This window comes from Ictidomys tridecemlineatus, chromosome 6, assembly GCF_052094955.1.
Source record: "Ictidomys tridecemlineatus isolate mIctTri1 chromosome 6, mIctTri1.hap1, whole genome shotgun sequence".
Lineage (NCBI taxonomy): Eukaryota > Metazoa > Chordata > Mammalia > Rodentia > Sciuridae > Ictidomys > Ictidomys tridecemlineatus.
Genome location: NC_135482.1, coordinates 6,907,381 through 6,927,977, shown reverse-complemented (window position 1 = coordinate 6,927,977; position 20,597 = coordinate 6,907,381). Strand labels below are relative to the sequence as shown.

Below are 20,597 nucleotides of genomic sequence, written 5' to 3'. Positions count from 1 at the left end.
ACATGCCCCGCCCCGTCGCGCGCCAGTGAGGGGAGGGGCAGGGAGGAGGTGCCCAAGCGGGGGGGGGGGAGGGGAGCGCGGCGTGCGCCGCTGCGCAGGCGCAGTGACCGGGCGAAGGACCGTGTGTTTCCAAAATGGCGGCAGCGATGGATGTGGATACCCCGAGCGGCACCAACAGCGGCGCGGGCAAGAAGCGCTTTGAAGTGAAAAAGGTTGGGTCTCGCCAGTGCCTTCCTCAGGGAAGCTAGAGAGGCGCGGATCTGGCTGGCAGGCCCGAGGATAACCGAGGCGCGAAGGAAAAGGCTTCATTTCAGGGCGTTCCTGGGACCGGGTCCCATGAAAGGAAGCCGGGGGGCGGGCCTTAGAGTTGATCGGCAGGACGGCGGCCCACTGTTCTGTACAGTGTTGGTTTCGCTGGGAGGCGGAGGGGCCAATCACGGAGGTGCTTATTGAGATGCGCGGGGTTGCGAGCTGGCTGCGGGAGCCAAGCGCCTTAGTTGTCACTGAAGAGGCTGAGGGTGGGGGAAGGGCAGGGTGGGGTGGGTGGAATGGGGAGCCCGGGCGACTGCGGCGGGTGGAGGATGGGGCAGTGCAGCGAAAGCCAGGAAGCTGAGATACCACGCACTGGAGGAGCCCACCCGGTGATCCCCCTGCCCCGCCCCTTGGGGCTTGGGGTTCCTCTGACTCTAAGGAACCCCGACTTGGTCCTCGCCGAGGGGAGGCCTCCACTAGCTCCCTCTCCGGCCCTTGCCCCACCGACTTAAATTCTCGACTGTAAAGCTTGGCTTTTCTGAGACGTCTGCCGGGTGTTATAGAGTCGCCCCAGTCCTGTGGTTCTCAGGCATGTTCAGCCAGATCCCCTTCTGACAGCAACAACAAAAAAAATTTAAATCGTGGTGGTAATTGGTCAATGGAAAATGCGAGTCCGTTTCTTGTGGCATTTAAGGAGGGTTGAGTACTAGTCTCAAGTAACCTGGTAAGAGTGGGAAAGGAAAAATGTGGAATGTGTCTTTTTGCATGAGATCCCTTTTAGTATATTGCCAACAGTTTGGGAGAAAAGTGTCGATTCCCGCCTAAGGTGAAGTCAATAAAACTGTCAAAATGAAGATCCTGAAGGAGGGAAGATATATTCGTGTAGCATCTAGCTAAGCACAAGACAATATCTCCTCTCCACCCCACCTCACCCCCCACCCCCCGGCATTTGGGCTTTTTAATTTTTTTTGTCTTTTTCTTTTTGGCATCTCACTGTGGTCACTGCAGCCAGCAGCCATATTGAAGAATAATAGAAGTAGGGTTTTTCTTTTGACTTGAAGCTATGGTGTGAAAAATGCTGAAGAAGTTTCTAGACCATGAGAATTGGGTTTGAAAGAGATGGAGGTTTGGGAAGTGGCACCAAATTAGTAGAGAAAGGGGAGTTTGGGAGTGTATATAATCGTAGAGGTGAGAGAGTTGTACTATTTAAATACATTTTTTATAAACTCTTACTGGAATTAACTAAAAAGGCTGAACTTCCAAAAGCTAAGGACATCGTTTATTTGATAAGAACTAAACAAAATCTAGTAAATTCTACCAATTGTTAATAAGTAATCTCCTAAGATTTAAGTGATGACCTTGTTCTGTGTACTGACACTGGGTAACTGGTTATCCAGCTTATCCCATGATTACCCACTTATGATCCAATCATCATCTTAGTTCACTGTGTTCTGAGCTTTCACTCCCTGCTCATACTTCCAAAGCTGCCTTGAACTGTCAGTGTTTGTGCAGATTTTGAGCTTCTGTAATTGCCAGGGAAGCCTGTACAGTAATTTAAGTTTGTTCTCATTAAACTTAATTTGCTTACATTGATGCAGCCAAATTATTTTAAACTGTAGGGAAAATTAAAACAATACTCTTTAATTTCTATGTTCATATGCTCAATCTATTAAAGAATGGGAAAGCATATAGGTAGCCTACTGTTGTCCTCTGATATTTATAACAGAAGAGTAATATCCAAAAATGCCTTTGTTTTGTGGTCCCTGTTCCTATGATTTCAGCTGCAGCATGAAATCCTAAGGAGCATGTGTGTTACATTACAAGGAGAGTGCATTGTTCCCCCTTTTTCTCTTTGCAGTGGAATGCAGTAGCCCTCTGGGCCTGGGATATTGTGGTTGATAACTGTGCCATCTGCAGGAACCACATTATGGATCTTTGTAAGTAATTGGAGAAGAATGGGAGGAAGTTGAGATGGTTACAGAGATTGTGGCTATCCTGATGTGACCAATTTTCTTTTTCACAAGGAGATATAAACCATAAAGCACTTGGGGTTTCTGCATCTAGTCTGTTGGTGTGATCAAAATAAAGTAGTTTTTCATGACATCCTAGAAGCATACCCAGCTCTCAGAATAAGTTACTGAATCTGAAGATGCCAAGGACACATTTAGAATGAATTGTGGACACAGAGGCACTGTGTTTCTTCCTATATATTTCCCATCTTATACTCAAATGTGAATGGAAGAAAATAAAATTTAAGCTAAAATATTCTGAGCTAGTTTTTGTTGGACTCTATTTATAGTTGGCCCTTCTTCAGGTTCTGTGTTTACAGGTTCAAACAACCACAGATTGCAAGTGTGTTATTTTAAATATTGCATCTGACTGGGTGTATCAGCATGCACTTGTAGTCCTAACTACTCAATCTGCCAAGGCGGATGGATGACTTGAGCCCAGGAGTATGAGGCTCAAACCCAGTGCCTCACCTGTGAGGCAATTGCTCTACTACCGAGCCACATCCCCAGTCCAGAAACTGCATTTCTTACAAACATATACAAATCTCTTCCTTGTTATTATTCCCTAAGCAATACATTATAACAACCATTTACATAGTATTTAATTCTGTTAGGTATTATAAGTAATCTAGAGTACTTAAAAGTTTGTGGGAGGATTGCAGAGATTGGATGCAAATACTACAACATTTTATATAAGGGACTTGCACATCCTCATATTTTGATATCTATAGGATTGGTTGGGGCAGGGCAGTCCTGCAACCAATTCACCTCACATACTCAGTGACAATTGTAATGAAGAAAGGTCTAGCTAGGGATGTTGGTGCATGCCTGTGATCCCAGTGACTCAGGAAGCTGAGGCAGGAGGACTGCAGTGAGGCCAGACTCAACTTAGTGAGACTCTGTCCCAAAAAAATAAAAAGGACTAGGGTATAGCTTAGAGGTAGAACACTTGCCTAGAGTGTAGGAGATCCTGGGGTCAGTCCCCAGTACCACCAAAAAAGAAGTCCAAAGAGTAAGGATTTTTGGTGTTATATCCAAATATAGTAAAAATTTCATTATTGCCAACATCTAACTAGATAATTAATTGAGGTAAAGAAATTTCATTTAAATCTCCACATATTTTGTTTTACAAATAAGTCAACACTTAGATCTGATTATAGTTGTTGATAGACTGTAGTGATGGGGCAAGAATGCTGGGCATGGTGTTGCATGCCTGTAATCCCAGTAACTCGGGAGGCTAAGGAAGAAAGATTTTGAGTTCAAAGCCAACCTCAGCAACTTAATGAAGCCCTAAGAAACTCAGTGAGACCCGTCTTTAAATAAAATATTTAAAAAGGGCTGGGGATGTGGTTCAGTGGTTAGGTGTTTCTGGGTTCAATCCCTAGTACCAAAAAAAAAAAAAAGAAGGAAGAATAATACTGGTCATATGAGAAACAATTGATGTTACTTTTTCTTCTGGGTACTAAAATGGTTTCTTATTGAGATCAGAAATAGGGCAAAGAAACTTTAAGCTTATAGAATTAGAATTATAGGCACTTTTTTTTTTTTTTTAAATCACTCTTATACTTTTCCAGCTTCATCTCGACCCACTTCCTGCTCACCAGTAGTTTCTTGGGTCCTCTTTCCATTCCTGAAGTTCCGCACTTTTTTTTTCTATTTCTGGTACTGGGGATAACCCAGAGGTGCTTAACTGGTGAGCCACCTCCCCAGCCTACTTTTTTTATTTTGAGCAGGATCTTGCTGAATTGCTGAGGCTGGCTTTGAACTTGGGATCCTCCTGCCTCCGCCTCCTGAGCTGAAATTACAGTCATGCACCACTGTGCCTGGCTGCCATTCATTTTTTTTCCTTAATTTTTTTTGTTTAAGTTGTAGTTGGACTCAACTTAAACAAAAATCTTTATTTTATTTATTTATTTATTTGTATGTGGTGCTGAGGATCAAACCCAGCCTCTCACATGCTAGGTGAGCGCTCTGTTACTGAGCCACAACCCCAGCCCTGCCATGCCTTTTTTTAGGACCCTTAATATTTCTTATTCCTTCTGCCTGAAACATTCTGCACCTCTTCTCCCTGCTACTGTCTGACACAACAGAATCCAGTGTTAGCCACAAATATGAGCACGATCAGAATTTTAAATATTTTTGTTAACCACATTAATAACAAACAGATAAGATTGATTTTAATATTGTATCTTATTTAACCTGTGATAAACAATATTTTCAACATGTATTCAATGTTTAAAAATATGATACAGGACTGGGTAATGCATCCTTTTTTTTTTTCAATATATTTTTGATTGTAGGTGAACACAATACCTTTATTTGATTTACTTATTTTTATGTGGTGCTGAGGATCAACCCAGTGCCTCACATGTCCCAGGTGAGCGCTCTACCGCTAAGCCACAACCCCAGCCCTGGTTAATGCATTCTTTACATTTTTTTGTACTAAGTCTTAGTGATTTAGTGTGTATTTTATACTTAACAGCACATCTCAATTCAGACTAGCCACATTTCAGTTGTTCAAAAGCCACATGTAGCTAATGCTTACATTATTGGGCCATGTAAGACTAAGTTGATTTTTGGATTTTACCTTGAACTAACTTTCATTTTGCTTGGTAAGGGTACTGGATATTGAACCCAGTGGTACTCTACCACTAAGCTACATCTCCGGTCCCCAGTCATTTATATTTTGAGACAAGGTCTTGCTAAATTGCCAGATCTTGCTTTGAATTTGTAATTCTGCCTCCTTCAGAGAAGTTGCTGGGTTTACAGGCATGCGTGTGCCACTGTGCCTGACTTCAAAGATATTTTAGATATTTTCCTAACCATACTTACATAAAGCATACAGGCTGTGGCAGTTCAATTAAACAATCCCAAGATGTCCTGTAGCTTGCTTTCATATTAATGATTTAATTAGGTATTCTCTATCATGTCCATGTTATGTAGTATTGTATATCTAGCATGGTGTCCAGTACCTAGTAAGTTCTCACTAAATATTTGCTAGGTAAATTACAAAAACAAAATGGCAGAATGTTTTGATCATTGCAGCTTAGAAGCAAGCATGAATTGAATATTTTGTATTAGCAATCATGGCATGTGCCAGTAGTTGACTTCTCTTGGCTGCTTTGAGTTTTTATTTTTTTTTAAGAGAGAGAGAGAGAGATTCTTATTTATTTTTTAGTTCTCGGCGGACACAACATCTTTATTTGTATGTGGTGCTGAGGATCGAACCGGGGCCGCACGCATGCCAGGCAAGCGTGCTCCCGCTTGAGCCACGTCCCCAGCCCCTTGGCTGCTTTGAGTTTTGACCCCGTTTTCCTTTTCACACTGCTGTCAAAGCAAATCAGCCACAACCATTGTGTTTAATGTAGATGGAAGGAACCCATCACAGAAAAAAACACAGTTTTAAATGTGTTTGGGTGGGGTTTTTGATTATGGACTTGCCAGTTTCTATGCCTTGCATTTTCAAGTTGCACCCAGAGAAATTTTACTTTCTTGGGATTCTCATCTGAAAATAGTTAATGATTTTATATAGATTTTTACCCCCAACCTTAACATTTAAGTCATTGTGTGCCTCTCTAGATGCAAGAGAATACACTTCTTGGGAAGACCATGAAAGACAAATACCATCTAAATGTTATCTTTTCTTAAAACTTGAATGCTTGTGTATCATTGAGAACTCTCAGGTACCTGTTTTGTCTCATATTTTAAATGCCCAGTGAAGTAGAATATTGAACTCTTCATAACAAAATATAATGAATGTATTTTCACTTTAAATCATGTCCTTTATCATTTGAATGAATATATCCTGGCATTTTGCGAGGCACTAGGTCAAAATAATAACTGAGATCAAGTCTTTACTCTTAAGAAATGTACCCCTTTAACTAACACTGAAGGGAATTCTGGTGCTACAACTTTAAATAATTATTGGATTTATGATTTTTATAAAAAAGACTTTTTGTTAAAGATGAAAACAAGTTTGGGGACTGAACCCAGGACCTCACATTCTATCATAGAGCTATATTCCCAGCCTGGAAAACAAAACTTTTAATTTAGCAATGGCCATTTTCCAATAAATCTGCTCTGGCATTAAAAGAATAATTATATACATAACTGTAAATAAATAAATAAATATTGTGGCTGTACCCCAGTCAGCCTCTCCTACAAAACATTCTTGGTCTGAAGACTTATTGAGTCTGTATTGCTACTACAAGCATTCCTATAGCTTTGAATTTATTTTACATTGTCCCATATCTTGGTTGTTTTAAATAGTTGCTGAAATACATACTCTGCAAGTTGTTATTTTCTCCATTATCTGTGAATCTTTCTTTTTGTAAATATTTTCATTTGTTCCTTTTAGTTATACATGTCAGTAGGATGTACAGTGAATCTTATTCCAAGTTAAGAGGGTACCTTCATCTTGAACCCAACCTTTACCTATAAGACCGAGCCATCTTTGTAAAACTGAATCTATCATTGGAGGTGTGAAATCTGTCCACTCTTGAAAAGAAGCTCATTGCTTCCTTAGCAGTTCTTTGGTGGTACCATTCTTGTATCAGAGTTTAAAAGTTCCCAGGCTTTATAAATCACATAAAATAAGTTCTGCCTTGTCAGAGCTGTATGCAGTTGTTTGTCTCTCTGTGTTGACAGTGAACAGTTCCTGCCCCTGTTTATAAACTAACTTGACTCAACCCTGGTCTTCTCTCTCTCGCACCAAAAATCTGAAAGCAATTTTTTGTTTCTGGTGGTGCCAGGGATTGATCTCCAGAGGGTTCTACCTCTGAACTACAACCCCTGCCCTTTTTTTTTTTTTTTTTCCTATTTTATTTTAAGACAAGAGTCTTGCTAAGTTGCCACAGGCTGGCGTAAAACTTGTGATCCACCTACCTTAGCCTCTTAAGTTGTTGGAATTATGGGCAGGCACAGTGTGCCTAACTCAAAATGCCTTTTGATAAATGTTATAAAAAGTAAGTATTTAGAGCATTTGAAGGAAAAGAAAATGACTCAGTGTGGGGGGTTATAAGAAGCTTCAGTCAAGAAGTAGGGATTTAAACTGGATCCTGAAGGATAGAGAGCGACAGAGGAGGCAGAGGAGGGAACAGGCTGTATCACGTAGGGGGCTTGAGGAATTCCTGAGGTGACTGGTGTCATGGCCACAGCCAGATAGTCTTAAAACTTATGTACATGATTGTACCTTGATACCGTTTTGGTTTTTACTTTAACTGTGAATTTTACTTTGCTAGTTTCACAATATGTAGTCCTCATGTTATAGGATCCAAATTGACATCAGATTTTATTCTCTCTCCTTTTAATATCATAGTGTATTCACAGCTCCAATAAATTATTTTTGCGTTTGTGAATTTAAAAATATGGAATGCTTCACGAATTCACTGTCATTCTTGCATAGAGGCTATGCTGTTATTCTCCATATCATTCCAACTTTAATATATGTGCTGCTGAAGCAAGCATGCCCCAATAAGTTTTTTTTTCTTTTCTTTTTAATATTTATTCTTAAGTTTTAGGTGGACACAATATCTTTATTTTACATATATGTGGTGCTAAGGATCGAACCCAGTGCATTGTGCATGCTAGGCAAGCGCTCTACCACTGAGCCACAACCCCAGCCTTCTTTTTTTTTTTTTTGCATTATAGTTATTTGTATTATAGGGATTTATTATTACATAGAAATAAATGCACACAATATAACGATATCATTTGGTCAGTATCACTCCTCAGTGCTTCCTCCCTACTTCCCCTCCTTCCCCAATAAATTCTTGAATTTACTTCACAGACCCTAGAGTCTCCCTACTCTTTTCAGATGACAAACCAAGTTATTCTGTAGTGTGAATCTGAGTGGCAAAAGCAAGTTCTGTGATTTCAGATCCTTTGCTTTTTGTAATTTTGAAGAATGGTGGGGGGGAGCCTTTATTACATGATATCTCTTCCCCTAGGATACCCATTAACATTTCAATATTTTTTTTACAGTTTTGCCATTTTCTCTATGACACTTTGAAGTAATTATACCCTATTAAATAGTTATAGTCTTCCCTAAAGCTTTTTATTCTTCAGAAGGGAAACTCCTTTTGGTTATCATCTTCAGAAAAAGCTAATTCTATATTAACAAACCTTATTCTTTGAATATTTATCCCCAGTAGAGCTTTACTCATCAGTTCTCAATCTCAGATTTTTATCCTCTTTAAATTCTCTTCTTTTCCTTCTTTATAAAATCAATATTTGCATACATTTGCAGTTACTTTTGTGACTTCCTAGACAAAATTGCCTCACAGGCAGCTAGCATCACACAGTGGTGGGCCTCAAATCTAACTATCAGCTTAACAAGTTTGCTTGATAATGTTTTGAATAATTTTGAGTTGATCCTTGTACACAAAAGTGTACAAAGACCTCTTCACCCCTCCACCTTTTACTTTGCTTCTGCCCAGTTCACAGGTTCCTTCCTGATCCCTTTAGGGATTAGAGTGTTACCCATCTAGGACTTTGGGCTGTAAGGCATAGGTGCTGTAAGGACCCAAGGGGAAGCATTTTGCAGGAATAGGGAAAAGACACCAGCCCTGAGAATAACAAGAGTCATGAGGTGACTTAACTAAATTTACCAAATTAGGAGGAATCATTCACATTTTAGCAATTCAGGTTATGCTCAGATTTTAAACACATTTTTCCTATTTGTTAACACATTTTTTAAGCAAGAATTAAGAAATCTTGCTGCTAAACTCATTTCTGTCTTCCATGTTCTTCGTCCTTTTTCACATTTATTAAAAAAAAAAAAAAATTATGGCTAATTAACCACTTGAGGATTGCTTGGCTGCTCCAGGCTGAAAGGTTGCTGCTCTAAGGTCCAGTGATGCTATTGCTTTTGTTCCCACAGGCATAGAGTGTCAAGCTAACCAGGCATCTGCTACTTCCGAAGAGTGTACCGTTGCATGGGGAGTCTGTAACGTAAGGAAACGTCTTTACCTATCAGCATGGCTTGTAAACATATTGCCACTTTTCCTGCTTTGCCAGTCTTGAAAATAACTAGGAAAAAAATGACTAGCCAACCTTTCTCCCAAAAGGTATACAAATAGTACAAAAGATTTTAAATCCTCATACTGTTCACCTGTAACAGGATAAACATAATTAGTTATTGCAAAGAAATACTAGTTTGTCTTAATTATGAAGTACACCTAGTTTTGTTTGCAGTATTGTGAGGGTTTGTCTATTGCCTGGTCTTGGGAATGGTCTGTTTACCTTCTGAACAGACCCTTTTTTTAAGGTCAAGTGTCTGTGGAACTAAGATCAGTGGATAAATTGAGTTTTTAAGTGTGTGTGTGTGTGTGTGTGTGTGTGTGTGTGTTTGTTTTAAATGTAACTGTACTCAGGTTTTTTTTTTTTTTTAATATGGCTCATCAAGAAGAAATAAAAGAACTAGATGTGGTGGCACACACCTGTAATTTCAGTGACTTGGGAGGCTAAGGGAGGAGAATCATGAGTTTGAGGCTAGCCTCAGCAATTTATCAAGACCCTGCTCAAAATAAAAATTTTTATAAAAAGGACTGAGAATGTGATTCAGTGGTTAAGCACCCCTGGGTTCAATCCCTAGTGCCCAAAAAGAAAATAGAAAGGAATTTTAAAACAGAAAAAGAAAAGAAAAATATGGCTCATGCCAGAAATGTTTTGTGTAGCATGGCTGAACTAAGTGTGTGGCCTTCAGGGTGTGACAGCTGTGAAGGTAACAAACATCAAATGTGTTATTTCTAGCAAATGTTAAAAATTCATCCTTAGAACCATACAGTCCTAATCACAGTAGTTGAAACTGTCCTGTCCAAGCCTCCTATGCCAAGGGGACAAAGGACCCACAACTCCAGCATGACACAAGGAGTCACAGATTGTGGAGTCAGACTACCAATCCCTGTCTTTGTCTTATTTACTAAGTGACTTGAAGCCAAGGTATTTAACATCTCTACTCCTGGTTCCCTCATGTAAAATGGGGCGGATAGCAGGCAACATAGAACTGTAATCAGGATTAAGTGGTTTAATGTTAAAAAGTATTTAGAACTTTGGGCACATAGTCAGCATAAACATGTGTTAAAAAATCTAAATGAATAGAAATTTGGAGTTTAGTGGTCACGTGGTAGCTCCTAGTGCTTTTGTGTGGGTTTGAAATGCCTTCTCTACCCATGCCTGTGGTGCACTTTCTTCAATCTATGTCAGAACCCTTTGGCCAGTTTCACAGTGGTTAGTATTGGCCAAAGGATGATTTTCATCATTTGTGGAGGTAAAGAAAATATATTGGGCTCTTTGCTCTCTGTAACATTCAGGCATGTATTAAGAATCATGTTCCTTTGTGTGGAATGAAAAGGGGTGGATTTCTCCTCAAGTTTTGTTAAGGAAAGGGTCTCTTAGAGATCCTGCCATAAAGGAGAACTAGCATAGGGTGCTAGAAGCCAGTCTTGAGTGCTGATTCTGAGTCTTCTACAGACCAGCTCCATGAATTAGGCAAGTCACTTAACTTGACTGGGTTTCAGTTTCCTGTCTGTAAAGTTAAGATAATAATATCTGTCATGCCTGCTTGCCAGAGTTGCTGTGAGGCTCAAATGAGGTAATATATGTTAATATCTGTAAACTGTGGAGTACTGTCAAGAATCCTCTGTGGATTGTACCTTGTCTGCTAAATACACCCATTAGTACGTTTTAGATTACTAACGGGAAGAAAGTTGGGATCAAAAAATGCTCAGGGATGTTGTCACCTGCCCTGAAGTCTCATTTGCAGCCCCTACTTGCCCTTGAGCACTTGATGTCATCTCATGGGCTTGGGTAAAGGATCCTGTGCTTTGGCAGAGTGCTTAGGGAAAGTGGGAGATGGAGGTGGGTATCTTGCATGTGCTTGCATGAGCCTTTTCCCAGCACCTGGGGTTGAGAAAAATGTCTCCACTTTCTGCCTCTTGGAGAATCTGCCTTTTTCCTTTTTCACATTGAGTTGTATGAGAGTCTGCAGGAGTGGGATCTTCCAGAAGGCTGTCATTCTGTAAAAATAGAACAACGAGAATCCACAGTGTGCTAGCTATGGAGCCCATTCTTAATTACTGAATTAGAGTTTTGTTGCCAAAAGATAGTTCACAAGACAATAATCTACATAGTAAGTTTCTTAGGTTCCATGACTATTCTGGGAGACATCAGATTCAGTTATTAAACCAAGTCTACAAAAGCTTTGGTGGTTTTGTTGGGGTGTCTCTGTATTCCTCTCCTGTGCCCCACTGCAGCCCAGCAATTACAGATTAAATGAGGAGGAACCCTTGCTGCTCCTCTTGATGTTCTCATATGAGTGAGGCAGGAGGAAGAAAAGTGTCCATTGCAGTTTTAACTAGCATCTGCATGTCATCAACTCACACCAAAAGGCTACACACAGATTCTCCTTTTCCCAAATCGAAGCCAATTCCTAGCTCCTATCCATTACCAGTGTTCTTAGGACACTTGCCTTTTTATTTCCTGTCTTAGTCATGAAAATAGCCTGTTTGCCCTTTGAGCTGCTTGTATACAGTTTGTCCTTCAGAGTACTTTTTTTAAACCGCAATTTTCCTTTTTACAACAAAATCCTCATTAAAGCCTTATTGAGTGCCGAGCTCTTGTAATATCAGTATTAAAGTTCCTTTGATTAGAGTTGAGTTGGGTTTGGGGAGGTGCCTGTTTTAGTCCTGGGTGGGTAGCAGTGGCAGTGCACTCCCTATAGATGGAGAGGAGTAGGCTTTACTCCCTCATCCTCATTCTTCAAGGGTGAGAGGAGACTGGTGACTGGTGACCAAGATTGGGGAAGTTGGAAATCTGTGTGTGCTCAGGTCATTTCTCAAGGAAAGTAGAAGCATCCCCTAATACGTTCCATGTTCCTTAAAGGGGAGAGAGCTCACTGCTAGAATATAATCTGTGCTCCCTAAATAATTTTTTCAGTAATAATGGCATTTCTAACAAATGTTTTTGTTGGAAATATCCTTGCACAAGGATATGATCCTTTCTGGAACTTTTGCCCATCGTTTTCTGCTCTTGTTCTCCAATCCATGGTATGTATTGCTGCACTGTCTAGTGAGAGGTGTTGTCAGTAGATGGTGAAGCTTGCACAGAGTTATTTTTAATAAAATACATTTTTTCTTTCAGCATGCTTTTCACTTCCACTGCATCTCTCGCTGGCTCAAAACACGGCAGGTGTGCCCATTGGACAACAGAGAGTGGGAATTCCAAAAGTAGGTATCTCTGGCCGTTAGCATCGTTATAAACCTGGGCTTTATAGTTAGGCCTATTTTCTGTCTCACCTCAGGCTGGAAGACGGTAGAGACATGGAACATGGCTTGTTTTTTAAACTAACTTTTAGTTAACTAAGCAAGAACTTGCCTATGTGGAAAATGCACAGAGGATTAGCCAACATTAAAAGTTTGCAACCTGGGGTTTCTCCACCTTCTAATGTCTATGACAGTAACTCAGGAGGTCGAGGCAGGGAGGAAGACTGCAAGTTTGAGGACAGCCTGAGTAATCTAGTGAGACCCTGTCTGTCTCAAAAAATAATAAAATAATAATAATAATAAAGTAGGTAATATGGGAATATGCAAGCTTTTATTTGTTTGTTTGTTTGTTTATTGGTACCAGGGATTGAATACAGGGGCACTTTACCACTGAGCAACATTGCCAGCCCTTTTTTATTTTTTGAGACAGGGTCTTACTAGATTGCTTACTTTAGGTTCAAAAGCCATCCCTAGCAACTTATAAAGTCCTCCTGCCTCAGCCTCCCAAGTCACTGTACCCAGCAGAATTTCTAAAATCACATTCCTGTTGGTTTAGCTTATATGATTAATTCTAATAAAGCTTTTGTGGCTATCTTGCTTTTTTTTTTTTTTTAATATTTAGAGGTGCTTTTTTAATATTTTGGGATTTAACCTAGGACCTCAAAAAAGCTAGACAAATGCAAGACAGGGTCTTGCTCAGTTGCCCAGATTGAACTGCTTCAGCCTCCTGAGTAGCTGGCATTATAGGCATGCAACACTATGCCCAGCCCTTTGATTAAATTTGTATTATATAAATAAAGCATGGCATGGTAAACTTTTAATAATTCAAGTGATTGAAAGGATAGTCAACAAAAATGAATCTCCCACCACATACCTTATGAGTAACCACCATCAACAGCTGCTTAGGGGCCAGAGATGTGGCTCAAGCGGTAGCGCACTCGCCTGGCATGCGTGCGGCCCAGGTTCAATCCTCAGCACCACATACAAACAAAAATGTTGTGTCTGCCGAAAACTAAAAAAAAATAAATAAATATTAAAATTTTCTCTCTCTCTCTCTCTCTCTCTCTCTCTCTCTCTCTCTCTCTCTCTCTCTCTCTCTTTCTCTTTTAAAAAAAAACAAAACAGCTGCTTAATAGCTTTTTCTATCTCCGTACATGTAGTTGCATATATAGGTATTTCTTTTTCTTAACATAAATTTAACCCTCCTATTCAGTGATTCACTATTTTTTTCATTTTTTATATTTTGAAGATATTTATAACAAACTGCCTTCTTTCTTTATGTAGATGTGCCATCATTTTTTAAAATCAGTCACTGCTGATTGACATTTGGGTTTCCAGTTTTCACTGTTAAAAGCAATGTGTAGGGATGAACATCATTATACATGAATCTCCTTTGGCATGTCCAGGTATATATGTAGCAGTAATTCCTAAAGAGAAATTTCTGGGTGAGGAATATGTAAATTTTTACTTTTGATAAATAGTGTCAGTTTTTCCTTTCCCAAGAATAGGTACTCATTTACACTCCCTCCTGACACTGAAGCAGAATGTCACATTCTTGGTTTCCTGCCAATGCTCTATTATCAAACTTTTCCATCTTAGCCACTCTGACAGGTGAAAATTAGGATTTAACTTATATTTTTGAAAATTTTCAGCATGGAGGCTGGGATTGTGGCTCAGCGGTAGAGTGCTCGCCTAGCACATGCGAGGCCCTGGGTTCAATCCTCAGCACCATATAAAAATAAATAAGTAAATAAAGGTATTGTGGCCAACTACAAAAAAATAACAAATTAATTTTTTTTTTTTTTTTTAGTGTTTCAAACAATTTTTTGAACTGCCTGGGAGAGGGTGTATGTGTATGTATTTATGTATCTTGCCCGTTGTTTATCTGTCGAATTATTGGTCATTTTCATTGTCATTTATTTATGGAAACGGGAATTTCATGTAAATAAGAGTTCTTTGGCCAGGCATGGTGGCACACGCCTATAATCCCAGGCTTGGGAGGCAGAGACAGGAGGATGGCGAGTTCAAACCCAGCCTCAGCAACTGCGAGGCACTAAGAACTCATTGAAACCCTATCTCTAAATAAAAATACAAAACAGGGCTAGGGATATGGCTCAGTGGTTGAGTGCCCCTGAGTTCACTCCCCAGGACTAAGGGGGGGAAAAAAAAAAGTTCTTTATGGCACTGGAAATTGAACCCAGGGATGCTTTACTATTGAGCTACATTCCCAGCCCTTTTTATTTTATTTTGAGACAGGGTGTAAGTTGCTCAGTCTGGCCTCATTCTTACCATCCTTCTGCCTTAGCTTCCCAAGTAAATGGGATTACAGACATGTACTGTTGTGCCTCGTTGCTAAAAATGAGTCATAAATAAGATATTAAACAGGGGCTGGAGATGTGGCTGAAGTGGTAGCGCGCTCACCTAGCATGCGTGAGGCACTGGGTTCGATTCTCAGCACCACATAAAAATAAAAAAATAAAGATATTGTGTCCACCTAAAAATTAAAAATAAATAAATAAAGTGTTATTCAATTTTAAAAACAAAAATATTGGGTTATTTAGTTCATAAAATATTTGGGAATTGTTTATTAGTATAGTTGTTTTGCTTTTAGATTCAATAGTTTTTATTATTTATTTATTTATTTATTTTTATGTGGTGCTGAGGATCAAACCCAGTGTCTCACACATGCCAGATGACATACACTACCACTGAGCCACAACCCCAGCCCCAGATTCAATAATTAAATATATATAGTTATAGTTATAGATGGACAGCATGCCTTTATTTTATTTACATATTTTTTTATGGTGCTAAGAATCGAACCCAGTGCCTCACACATGCTAGGCAAGCATTCTGCCACTGAGCTTCAGCCCCAGCCCTCAATAATTTATTTTGGTAAAGAACATGAGAGGTATCAAATGCTTGATCGTTTCTTGAGAAACTTACCAAATATTCACTGTCTACCTCAGACTATATGCAAAGTAACGTAAATACAAGTAGTGTAAGACATAAAAATGTCTGTGACAGTAATACATGACCAGGTGGAAGAACTTTTCTAAGTTTTCAAGGGACTTTGTAATTGGCTCTGCCTTAGAGCAGACCCAAGGCTCCATTTTAGACAGGGTTTGTGCTACCCATTATATGAACCTAGGGCTAGCCAAGAATTAAGGAATGTGGGCTGGGGTTGTAGCTCAGGGTAGAGCACTTCCCATCACATGAGGCACTGGGTTTGATCCTCAGCACCACGTTAAAAAAATAAAGTTATTTTTAAAAAAAAAAGAAGAAGAAGAAGAATTAAGGAATGTGATGAATTGCTTGGGCTGGGTTTCGACACTGCCATTTTACCTAACTGGTAATTTTCCCAGGTGTTGGTTATCAGTTCATTGGGAAAACAGATTCAAGTGGAACAAATTCTTCCTTTTTCTTTTTGGTGGAAGTGGGGAGCGGGTACTGGGGATGAACCCAGGAGCCTTTTTTCACTGATCCCTGCTGTGTTGGTTCTTTTGAGGCAGTTTGTCTCTGGTTAAAATTATTTGTCATATGGATAGAACAAGGGTACTAGAACTCAGGATCTCAGCTTCCATCATCCAGGACTGTCAGATTTTTTTTCTTTCTTTTTTTTTTTTTTCAGAAGAGAGAGAGAGAGAAATTTTAATATTTCTTTTTCAGTTTTCAGCCGACACAATATCTTTGTTGGTATGTGGTGCTGAGGATCGAACCCGGGCCGCACGCATGCCAGGCGAGCGCGCTACCGCTTGAGCCACATCCCCAGCCCCTCAGATTTCTTTTTAAGTTCTTCTCATAAGCAGTCCACTTGAATATCATCTTTAAAAAAAAAAAGGCAGTTTATCAAATTCCTCTCAGGTTTCAGTGAATGTTGATGGGCTGTAGAAACAATCTAGAAGTATAACTTTATTTTACTTATTTACTTTTTATGTGGTGCTGAGGATCGAACCCAGTGCCTCACCCGTGCTAGGCAAGCATTCTACCACTGAGCTACAGCCCCAGCTCCCCAGTACCATTAAAAAAAAAAAAAAAAAAAAGATTGAGAAAGATAATAATGAAGGATCTTGTGTTTCAGAAATCTATATGTAGAAAAAAATTTCCTGGCCTTGTTTATTTTATAATCTTGTTAGGGTCAAATTTGGGCTTCTGGGGAAATTTGAACCCCCCTGAAATTCATGCCTTGTTTCTCCACAGTTCTCTTTGTGTAGTGCTAAGTGGAATCAGAGCTATAATTAGAGCTGATGATAGATTTTGAAATTGAAGTCTGTTCAGTTGCTATCCTCATTATTTGCTTTACCAAATTTCCTGAACACTAGAATTGAGGTGAAAATAGGCTGCCATGGCCAGGGGAGATGGGCAGCTCTCAAACCTTTTCTGAGCCACTGATGAGGGTGAACAGATGGAGTTCCCTTTCACAGCCACCAGCAGCAGCTTTTCCTTCTCACCTCCCTAATACTGCCCAGCATCTGCTGATAATGGGCAGCTGTGGTACCTTAGGAACGCTGTCACCAGGAGGGTTGTAGGGGAGAAGCTATGAAGGATGGGCAGAGGTCAGCTTCATTGCCTGGTCTTGGAGCACAGTTGTGGACACTTCTTTCCAAAGTTCTGTGAGGCTTTCACTCATATGTTTAAAGAGGTTTTATAGTCTTAGGAAATTACCATGAGATTAAGAAGTGATTTACTTTGTCTTTCAGGTATGGACACTAGAAAAAGAATTCTTCCATCAAGCTTAACTGTTTTTGTTGTTCATTTAGTGACTTGCCCTCCTGTTACTTAATTATAAAATAGATAGAACTGTGTCTTTTCTCCTTTGTCTTTTCAGTTTGCTTCCTGCAACCATATTGTATTGTATGTCAAATAAAGTCCAGTTGAATTCTAGAATGGATGCTGTCTCTTGTGTGTGTGAAAAAAATGGACATAAGCGAAAGTTCCCCTCTACCCAAACTGGAAAGCATTTTACTGTGGAGTATTTGTTCATAGTGCTAGAGCAGAGACGCCCTAGAGTGCATCACTTGATCACAAGGAATCTGGCCTAGCAAGGGGCAGTGTGGATCACTGTCACCCGAAGACTGGTCAGCTCTGTGTTCCTCCTGTGTGACAGCAGTGGCAGCTGAATAAGGGAAGAACATGGGACTTGCAGTCATCGAACTCTACTGGGTCTGGCTCCATAGCCTGTTCCTGTTGGCAATCTCAGGCGAGTGATTCTGCTCTGAGTTTTCCTCTAATGTGGGCTTCTAAAGACTAAATGACATCATGTGGGCATAGTAAGAGGCCTTGTATGATGTAAAACTACTGTACAAATGTTAACTCTGATTGTATGTGATGTTACTTTCTCTTAGCTCGGAAAAGTAAGCTTTAAAAGTTTGTAATGTATAAACTTTACTGATAGAAATTTTGAACTCAAGTTAAAAACTTGTCAGACTTGAATTGAGGCTCAGTAGTAAGGTGCTTGCCTAGCATATGTAAGGCCCTAATCCATTCTTCAGCTAAAAATGTTTGTTCAGTCAGATATAGTGGCATGCACCTATAATGCCAGCTACTTGGGAAGCAGAGACAGGAGGATTACTTGAGCCCAAGTGTTCAAGCCCACCGTAGGCAACAGAACAAGAACTTATCTTTAAAACATTCTGAGGCTAGGTATGTAGCTCAGTGATATGGAGAGGGCCCTGGGTTCCATCCCAGGCACTATAAAAGAGAAAAACTGATGTCATTTTATATTGAATTAACCAGAGTTCAGGTTTCCTTCATCACCACCCCTTTGCAATTTATTCAAATGTCTTGGTTATGGAAGGATTTGCCTGTTCTAATACTAAGTAAATGGCTATATAGACTTCAAGTGAGAAGCAGTGGAGTTTGTTGCAGTGGTTTTTGTATGGCCTGAGGGTTATCGGCGGTTTCTGAATCCCTTTCAGGGGTTTATGAGGTTCTCTCTCCACCTGCAAGTTCAGCTGAAACTACTTTTTCTTTATTTTCTTCAACCAAAGCAATGTATTGAATGACCAAGCCAACTTGAGTATCCAATTGTCTTCTATTAAGTCAGATATAAATGAGATTGGTAAAAATGTGAAACAGTGCTACTCACTACTCTTTTTTTGTTTTGTTTTAAAAATGGTTTTAATAAAAATATTTATGTTAATATGTGATGTTTCTGTACTTTTTAAATTATTTTTTAAATTCCTCCATTTTGCCAGGTGTGTTAGCACACTCAGTAATACAAGAGGCTTAGGTAGGAGGATCACAAATCTTCGAGACCAGCCTGAGCAACTTGGTGAGAACCCTGTCTCAAAATAAGAGCCAAAAGAGGGCTGGGGATGTAGCTCAGTGGTTGAGTTCAATCTGAATTTGATCTGCAGTACCACACACAAAAAAAAACACCACTTAGTGGGTGCTGGGGAATATTTCAGTGGTAAAGTGCTTGCCTAGCATGTGTGAGGTCCTGGGTTCCATTCCTAGCATCAAAAAACAGACAAAACTCTGGAGTTTTCAATTTTTAGGATCATAAAAGGGGTTCTGAGACTAGAAATTATAAGAACCTCTAGCTTAATATTTAAGAACTTCACCCAGGTGCCATAGCACACACAGTTCTAATCCCAGTGATTTAGGAGGCTGAGACAGGAGTATTGCAAATTCAAGGCTAGCCTCAGCAACTTAGTGAAACCCTGTCTCAAAAAAGGGGGGGGGTGTTAAAGTGCCCCTGGTTTAAATGCCCAGTACCAAAAAATAATAAGAATTTCAGTGTCTAATGTGAATCAAACCTGTCTTTCCCACTTAGCTGCCACATTGTTCCTGGTGACATTGGAAACACCTGCCACTGTGGCTATCATTTTTAGGGCCACCACCCTCTACAGAAATCCCTTCCTTTAAGCCCTTTCCAGTGGGCATTCAAACTACATAAATACTTTCTTAACAAATGCTTTACTTTTCACAATGGGTGACATCTGGAGAGTTCTGCTTGGGTGTTCATCAGGATTCTTGGTTGCAGATTACAGAAGTCCAGCTTCTGCTTAGGCAAAAGGGAGATTTCTTAGAGGGCAGGTGGGTTATGTAATGCAGTAGAAGAAAGGACCTGAGATACAGCTGAATCTAAGAAGGGAATCAGGGAATCCACATGGCTGGGATTCTCACTTCTGCTCCGGCAGAGATGAGCTTCATACACGACAGGAAATCTCTAGATGCTGCCACTTCCTCTGTCACCTCCCACAGGAGAGAAGCTAACTGCGAGTTCTGATTCCAAAAATCCCTGTGGGACAGGTGCCCATTCCTGATCTAATTGGTAGGTTCATACAGAAGTATAGGGACTGCCTCATAGTTGGAACAGAAGGTAACAGTTCTCAGAAGAACCAGAATGGCGTGGGGCAGACAAAACAAGAAGCATCTATTAAACCCTGGTAAGAAAATTTCTTGCATTGAGCCAAAATGTCTGCTCTTATATATTCAGTTATTCTTATGTTGCCTCCTGAAACTTGTGAACATAAATCTTCCTTCCCTGGGCAAGCCCTTCAAATATTTGAGGACAGTTAACATGTCACTTTCCCGACTCCCAGTCTTCTCCAAGCTGAAGCATCTGAGTCCTTCAACAAGTCCTCACATGCTGTGATTTCTGACCTTTTATCATTTTTGTTGTCCTTCCTTAAATGTCCTCCAGTTGGCCAGTGCCCTCTGAAGATGCTGTGTGGTGGAGGAGGGTGGAGGTTACTACCTCTTCAGACCAAATGCTGCCCTTCCACAGGGGATCTAGAGACCACTCTCAAACTTTCAGTGAGCAAGAATGTCAAGTTAGGAATTTTTAAGAGGTATATTCCAACTGGTGCAGTGGCACACACCTGTAATCCTAGTAGCTCTGGTGGCCAAGACAGGAGGATCCTAAATTCAAAGCAGCCTCAGCAATTTAAGCAAGGGCCTAAGCAATTTAGTAAAACCCTGTCTCAAAATAAAATATCAAGTGGGCCAGGGATGTGTCTCAGTGTTAAGCGCCTCTGAGTTAAATCCCTGGTACCAAAAAAAAAAAAAAAAAGAGGCACATTCTGAGTTGATCTGGGATAGACCTGAGACCTGAGAAGGTACATTC

The 20,597-nt window shown here is 40.1% G+C and overlaps 1 protein-coding gene and 1 non-coding gene across 5 annotated transcripts; one reads left to right on the top strand and one right to left on the bottom strand.

The window, feature by feature from the left end:
- The first annotated feature begins 58 nt into the window (after window positions 1-58).
- On the top strand, window positions 59-18,667 carry Rbx1 (ring-box 1). Of its 4 annotated transcripts, none has more exons than XM_005322218.5 (5): window positions 60-212; window positions 2,111-2,189; window positions 9,142-9,212; window positions 12,402-12,487; window positions 17,224-17,410. In XM_005322218.5, exons 1-5 carry the CDS (start codon window positions 135-137, stop codon window positions 17,234-17,236), a joined length of 327 nt encoding a protein of 108 aa, XP_005322275.1. In that variant the 5' UTR covers window positions 60-134; the 3' UTR covers window positions 17,237-17,410. The 4 variants fall into 4 exon arrangements, with proteins under 4 accessions (XP_077908812.1, XP_005322275.1, XP_021580075.2 ...); XM_021724400.3 differs by lacking the exon at window positions 60-212 and adding an exon at window positions 525-641; XM_078052686.1 differs by lacking the exon at window positions 9,142-9,212 and having other exon boundaries at window positions 59-212.
- Window positions 7,622-7,723, bottom strand: LOC120888737 (U6 spliceosomal RNA). The gene has a single exon (XR_005732428.1). It is a non-coding gene; the product is annotated as a U6 spliceosomal RNA (small nuclear RNA).
- Window positions 18,668-20,597: the final 1,930 nt, after the last annotated feature.